The sequence below is a fragment of the Pteropus medius genome, unplaced genomic scaffold (genome assembly GCF_902729225.1).
Source record: "Pteropus medius unplaced genomic scaffold, Ma_sr-lr_union100, whole genome shotgun sequence".
Taxonomy (NCBI): Eukaryota; Metazoa; Chordata; class Mammalia; order Chiroptera; family Pteropodidae; genus Pteropus; species Pteropus medius.
In genome coordinates, this window is record NW_024340851.1 from 413,936 (window position 1) to 421,756 (window position 7,821).

The window sequence follows — 7,821 nt, forward strand, 5'->3', positions numbered from 1 at the left end:
GTGTGTGTAATTTACAAACTCATTTTTTAACTGCTCTAGAGCAGAATATATTATGAAATGTTTGTAAATTTGCTCATCCTAAGTGTGACTAAAGGCGAAAAGAAAATTGTGAGGCGGTTGAGAAGAAACCATTAATGGGCAAATAACTATCCTGAAATAACTCATTGTATCTTATAGAAGCAATTATGTTCTTAAGTGCTAGTGAATGGGCAAGATTGCTGTTTCTTTAATATGCTTTCTGTTAGTACATAAGTACCTTTTGAGGCTTGAAACAATAAAGACCTGCTATGTAGATTGGAGGGGAATTATTAAAACAGCTGGAATGAACAAACAAAACGAACAGTGTCATAGTTACAGAGAACAAACTGATGGTTGCTAGTTAGGAGGAGGGTTGGGGGCTGGGTGAAAAAGGTGAAAAGGATTCATAAGTATAAGTTGGCAGTTACAAAATAGTCATGGGGATGTAAAATGTAAAGTACAGCATAGGGAATATAGTCAATAATATTTTAATAACTATGGTGTCAGGTGGGTACTAGACTAATGGGGAGAACATTTCATAAGTTATATAAATGTCTAACCATTATGATGTACACTTGAACCTAATATATTGAATGCCAACTGTAATTAAAAAATGGAAATTATTGGAAAGAAAAAACAGGTGGAAATTGCATTTTACAGTCTGGGCTCTTTCCCAAACCCTCCTGAGTGTCTCCAAAGGCAGTTTGAAAACTGTTTCTACTAAAACAATAGTAAAAGCAAAGTTCTAATGTTATTCTGCTCGAAAACCTTTACCAAAAAAGTGGACTTCTGTGATCCTTTCTAGTTTTATCCCATTACTTGTATACATACCTCATCCTTCATCCAAATTAATTAGTTTTCTAGTACACTGGAATCTTCTGTCTCTACCATTTTTCAGGTTCCCCTTTCCCACGTCTACATAACCAAATCCTACCTGATATTCAAAATGCTTAACATTCTACTTCCTTGTATTACAGTGTTTTGAGTTTACATGTCTAATATCTTCCTCTAGACTGGAAGATACTTGAGGACAGGGTCTGTCTCTTCAATATTTTCATTTACCTCTTTTAGCATGGTGATTAGTAATTTTTTAAAAAATCAAGATTACTCTAGGTTTTGGAGGGTTTTTTTTTGTTTTTTGTTTTTTTTTTTAATTTTAAGGTTTATGACCTTAAAGTTCATTTTGAGTTTATTCACCCTTTTATGTTGTAAGTTGTTGAGCACTGCTAAATAAACTTTAGTGAAAATATATGTCATAAATACTCAAATTAATGAATAGGAGGTTATACAAATACGGTTTGTGGTGAATGTTATATCACCTGTTCTTTGCTACTCACCCCCTGCAAGATTTATTATGAAAACTTTCAGACATACATAAAAGTTGGAATAACTGTATGGTGAACATCCATATACCCTCCACATAGATTCTACAATTAACATTTTGCTATATATTTTTTCACATGTCTATCCATATGTCAATTCATCTAATTTTTGATGATTTTCAAAGTACGTTACTTTTAGCTATAATATGTTTTTTTTAACATTTTATTGAACTACATAGTACTGTAAAGTTAACTTCTTTGGCTTTCTTGATTAGCAATATCAATCATATATGTTCTCTTTTCCTGATAATTCATAGATACGCTTCTGTATGTATTTTTTTTTCTTTAAGTTCAAAGCATTCAGCAAACAATGGCAAGGCAGATCCATCAGAAACGGACACCTGATTTCCATGACAAATATGGCAATGCTGTATTAGCTAGTGGAGCCACTTTCTGTGTTGCTACATGGACATATGTAAGTATTATTGATTGATAATTTCTGGTTTAGATGTTTTTCATTCCCATGAATTTCATGTATTAAAAATGTTTTCACACAGTACTATACATTTCTAGTTAGGAGGGACTTTAGAGATTTTCTAATGTAATCACCCACCCAGTGCAGGAAATTTTTTCAACATTTAGTATTGATCCATCATCTGTTCTTAACATTTACAATAATAGGTTGCATACTGGATCGCAAAGCAGCCCTTTCCATGTTGTATAACTGTTTAAGGATCCTACATTGAGTTAAAAATCTGCCTCCATATTCTACCCATAATTCCATTTCAACACAGAAATTCTGATCTCCTTTCCATGTATCAACCATTAGATGTTAGAAAATTACTATCATGTGTCCTGGATCTTCTCTTTTATATTAAACATCCTTAGTTCTGTCAATCATTTTTTGTTATATGGTTTCCAGGGTTTTCACCTTCTGGGTCACCTTCCTTCACTTAATTAGTTTTTCTTCTAAATTCCGCCATCAAAACTGAGTATATTTCTGAAGGATGAGATATAAAGTGACTTGCTTTCAGTATTTTAGGGGTTTTAATTTTTTTTTTTTTACATCTTACATTTGACAATCTACTTGTCACTACTTGCTGGTTAAAAGTAGGAGTCTTGAAGTTATACTAAATATATAAATTGACTTTAAAAGATATCAATCAACATGCCTTAATAAACAAAGACACTATTAATAGGCCTTTTTCATTTTTATTTTGATCTTTCTGAAATCAGATATACTATTAAAATAAGCATGTATACTTAGAGTAAATAGATGTCGAACAAATGTATAATTGGGGCAGTTTTGGAGATGAAGTTCTTCATAAAGGCATATTACAGAAGTGCTCTTTGGCAATATTTAGGTAGTTGTGGTTGAGTAAAGCAACATTTTGAGGAGGTAGTATTAAAAATGTGATATAAACTTGAGTTAAAGAAAATAAGATATTCGGTTCAGTTGTTCAATAACCATATGTGGCTAGTGGCTACTGTTTTGGCCAATGCTGATAGAGAATATTTCCTTTATCTCAGGAAGTTTTATTGAACAGCATCGCGTTAGGGAATTAGGATAGCAATTATGTTTGCCGATAGGGAGTACACTATATCCCACTCGAGTTTCTCTGTTTTTTTTAACCTATAGAGTAGAAAACCTTTGTCACTCTTAAGAAATAGTCTCCATGGGAGATTGGACTCCAATTTAAACATATAACTGACTGCATTTTAATTCTTACAGACAGCAACACAAATTGGAATAGAATGGAACCTGTCCCCTGTTGGGAGAGTCACCCCAAAGGAATGGAGAGATCAGTAATCATCCCAGCTGGTGTCATACTGAATTGTTTCAAAACCAACTCATAATTGATGCCAAGTGAAAGTGCTGTGTACCCATTAAAATATGGCATAATTAAAGAAATAAAGTATATTTGAAACCTTCATTGTAGGTTTCTTTTGTGAATGAAATCAAGCTTGATTACTTTTCATTTATTTAACCTTTGCGTTAATATTAAAATCCAAACACTATACAACTTCTTAGATAGCTTTTCTATATGAAGTAATGTGAAAGGAAAATCTGGCAACATTTGGTGAAATTTAGCAACATTCACCTGGAAGTCAACTTTACAGTAAGGCTGAAATTATAGTTCGTAAATAAATGATTACAGAGTTATTTTAGGTTATCACTGAGCTAAAATCTAGATCTTGGTTATGCCTACAACTTTCTATCTCCCTTTTATGTTTGTATTTGGAATTGGCATTAGTTTTGCTCCTACAAGAGAACTTAGAGTCACCAGACCCAAGGGAAGAATGGTCCTATCAAATGTACTCCTAGGATGTCTGAAGACTAGATAGTTCCTTGGTTGCCTTGGCACATTTAATTCGACCTTTAGATTTTTCAGCATTTTTAACAGTAAGCCATATTGTGTGTTCCTCTCTCATAGTTAGATTTTTTTCTGTCACCACATATTTTTGACCCCTTTTACCCCATTCTACCTCCCTTTTCAGCATTTTTGAGAGATTTATGACGTAAAAGAAAGGATCTGTTAAATATGGTTTTTCACTTTTCTAACAGAGGCCTCTGCTTTTGGCTTTCTGTAATTATATTAACTTTTGGATTTGTGGATTATCCTGAATTCAGTATGACATTGGATTTTATATGTAAAATACTAACTGAAGAAAACATGCTTTTTTACTCCCTTGGCCAAAGGCTATAAAGTAAGCCTCATGTAGTAGTTTATTGATAGAGTTCAAGGAAGCAGAAAATGGAATTTCAGTTGAGTAACCTATAGTAGTTAAACTAGAGATTTCTAAAATTCACTTATCTGATACTATTAACAGATAAGTAGCTTTTAGGAATCCCCAAATTTACCTGATGTAGATAAAGATTTATATTTAACATTTGAAAAATTTATACTTATTACATGAATTACAGGCATACCTTGGTATTGTGAGTTCAGTTCCAGACCATGACAATAAAGTGAATATCACAAAGCGAGTCACATGAATTTTTTGGCTTCCCAGTGCATATGAAAGTTATGTTTATGCTATACTGTAGTCTATTAAGTGTGCAATATCATGTCTAAAAAACGATGTACATACCTTTAAACGTATTGGTAAAAATTGCTAACTAAACCTTTAGGAAGTCAATCTTTGCTGGTGGAGGGTCTTATCTTGACATTGATAGCTGCTAACTGATCAGGGTGGTAAGTTGCTGAAGGTTGGGGTGTTTATGGCAGTTTAAGACAATAAAATTTGCCACATCAGTCATTCCTTTCATGAATAATTTCTTGGGAGCACGTGATGCTGTTTGATAGCACTTTACCTACAATAGAATTTTCAAAATTTGGGGTCAATCCTCTCAAACCCTGCCACTGGTTTATTAACTAAAGTTATATAATATTTTAAATCCTTTGTTGTCATTTTAACAATATAACATCTTCACCAGGAGGAGATTCTCAAGAAACCCTTTTGCTCATCCATAAGTAATTTCTCATCCATTAAAGTTTTATCATGAGATTAAAGAAATTTAGTCATAACTTCAGGCTCCATTTTAATTCTAGTTCTCTAGAATTATATTTAGAGATTCCTAAAAGCAGTTACTTTCTCCACTGAAGTCTTGAATCCCCTCAAAATCATCCATAAGGGTTGGAATAAACTTCCAGACACCTGTTAATGGTATTTTGACCTCTTCCCATGAATTGTGAATGTTTTTAATGGCATCTGGAATGGCGAATCCTTTCCAGAAAGTTTCAATTGACTTTGCTCAGATCCATCAGAGGACTCACTGTGGCAGTTATAGCCTTACAAAATGCATTTCTTAAAAAAACTTGAAAGTTGAAATTACCCCTTGACCCATGGGCTACAGAATCAATGTTGTATTGGCAGACTTGAAAATAATATAAACCTTGTACATCTTCATCAGCTCAGATGACTAGGTACATTATTAATAAGCAGTAATATTTTGAAAGGAAGTTGTTTTTCTGAGCAACAACAGTGGGCTTAAAATATTCAGTAAGCCATATTGTAAACAGATGTCCTGTCATCTAAGCTTGTTTTGTTTATAGAACACAGGCAGGGTAGATTTAACTTAATTCTTGAGGACCCTATGATTTTCTGAATGATAACGGCATTGGCTTCAACTTAAAGCCACCAGCTGCATTAGCCCCTGAAAAGAGCCTGATCTTTAAAGCCAAGCACTGACTTTTCTTTAGCTATTAAAGTCCTAGATGGCATCTTCCAATATAAGGCTGTTTCGTCTACATTGAAAATGTTAAGTGTAGCCACCTTCATTAATTATCTTAGCTAGATCTTCTGGATAACTTGCTATAGATTTGACATTAGCACTTGCTGCTTCACCCTGTACTTTTATGTTATGGAGACAGCTTTCCTTAAATGTGAACCAACCTCTGCTAGTTCCAAATTTTCTTCAGCTTCCTCATCTCAGCATTCAAAGAGTTGAGAGGGCCTTGGTTTGGGTTTAGCTTCAGCTTAAGAAAATGTGGCTGGTTTAATCTATCCAGACAACTATAACTGTGTAGTGTCCATATAAGCAATAAGGCTGTTTTGCTTTCTTATTATTAGTGTGTTCATTGGAGTGGCACTTTTAATTTCCCTCAAGAACTTTTCCTTTGTACTTACAACTAGGCTGTTTGGCACAAAAGGCCTAGCTTTCAGCCTGTCTCAGCTTTCAATGTGTCTTCCTCATTTCTAGCTTTTGATTTAAAGTGAGAGAGATGTGACTCTTCCTTTCACTTGAACACTCAGAGGCCATTGTAGGGTTATTAGTTGGCCTAGTTTCAATGTCGTTGTCTCTCAGGGAATAGGGAGCCCTTGAAGAGAGGGAGATGTGAATGGCTGGTGAATTGAGCAGTCAGAGCACACATAACCTTTACTGATTAAGTTCGCCATCTTATATGGGAATGGTTCAGGACACCCCAAGATAAATTATAATAGTAACATCAAAGATCACTGATCACAGATCACCATACTCAAATACTTATAACCTTGAGACATGATTAAGCAAAATGAACATGTCTTTAAGGAAGTTTCAACCTTCCATTAGATTATTACCTTTTTGTTGCTGAATTGGCACTAATACCACTTTGTAAGAATTTTTAACAACTGGAGGTCATTTTCAGTGATTTGTACCACTTCTGTCAGGTAAGGGATAATCGTTAGCTCTTCCGATAGGCAAATAGAAATAAGTATGACATTTAAAAATGTGTATTTGTCCATTTGGCAGCATATATGTTGCTTTGGTGGTGGTAGTTGGCATCTTTGAACAAACTTAAAACTTAATTTATTAGTTAATCTTGTGCTACAACTACCATGGCTACTACCAGAAAAGAAGCGGTAGTTTAAGTCTAAATTATTTTGTGCCATCACAATATTCTGACCTTGCAGCTTTCCTAGAATAGTCAGTCAAAATTTTATCCTCTCACAAATGCACTCAATTTGTCTTGTAACATTACTTTGAGGGTTTTAATAATACCTAGAGTGGGAAGGTTGTCAAATTAGTCTCCCCATCAAAAATCTGTATGTCTAAAGAATTTGGGTAAGTGATTTATGTTAGAAGCATTGCCAGTCCTTTAAATGTTATTTATTGTAGGGTTCTGGAGTATTTTTTAATTATGGTGAATGTCATAAATACAATTCTTAATTTCACTCTAAAACAATTTTAGCAGGTGTGTTCTGTTCTTTTAAATTCATTAAACTTATTTAGAATTAGGTACCATGGTAGTTGTAGAGGCGTAGATGTTGAGTTCTCACCCTTGTGATTGTTATTTTATTAGAGACATTAATACCACTTTGTAAGCATTTGGGGGGGGCCTACTAACTGTTCAACCCCAGAAAGCCTGATTACTTCTTGAAAACATTCCCTTCTATTTGAAAGCTCAATTAAAAGAATATCATGTATAATATGTGCACATTGATTGACAACTATAACAGACTGGGAAAGGTAAGAAATCCTGAAGCTAATTTTTTTTTTATTTGGATGGGTGTAGAGGGGGAAGGAATCATTCCTTCTGAAATACTTAATTGTAGGCCTACAATTTAGATCTGTGGGCAGTTTTAAGTGTTACATGTCAAGGCTTAATAGGAATTTAACAAGTTAGGATAGAAATTATTTTATTGAACACATATATACTTACTGTGTTCCAGATACTTTTCTCAGCCTTTTGATAATTTGTTTAATAGTTGTACTTTGTGTACTATTTTGAGTTCTACAACATTGTTAGGCTTGATACTCTTTTTATGGGAACTGAGTTTAAATCATTCCAGTTGAAAATATAAATAATCCTCTGATTAGTTTTTCCCTACATCTTATGACAGGTATTTAATGAAAAGAAATATGAAAAGACCACATCACTATTCGAAATTAGTGAGATGGAGCCTCACCCTCTTATTGTTAATGTTCATAGTTTTAAAATCAGGATTTTGCTGCTTTTTAAAGTCAAATTGGTGAAGGGTTGAAATACATATTGGT

The 7,821-nt window shown here is 33.8% G+C and overlaps 1 protein-coding gene across 1 annotated transcript in view; it reads left to right on the top strand.

The window, feature by feature from the left end:
- Positions 1 to 3,274, top strand: part of COX7B (cytochrome c oxidase subunit 7B) — a 4,548-nt gene extending 1,274 nt beyond the window's left edge. The window contains exons 2-3 of the mRNA XM_039849314.1: positions 1,691 to 1,815; positions 3,073 to 3,274. Of these exons, the coding sequence (XP_039705248.1) occupies positions 1,691 to 1,815; positions 3,073 to 3,150 (203 nt within the window). The 3' untranslated portion in view covers positions 3,151 to 3,274. The remainder of the gene's footprint in view (positions 1 to 1,690; positions 1,816 to 3,072) is intronic.
- Positions 3,275 to 7,821: the final 4,547 nt, after the last annotated feature.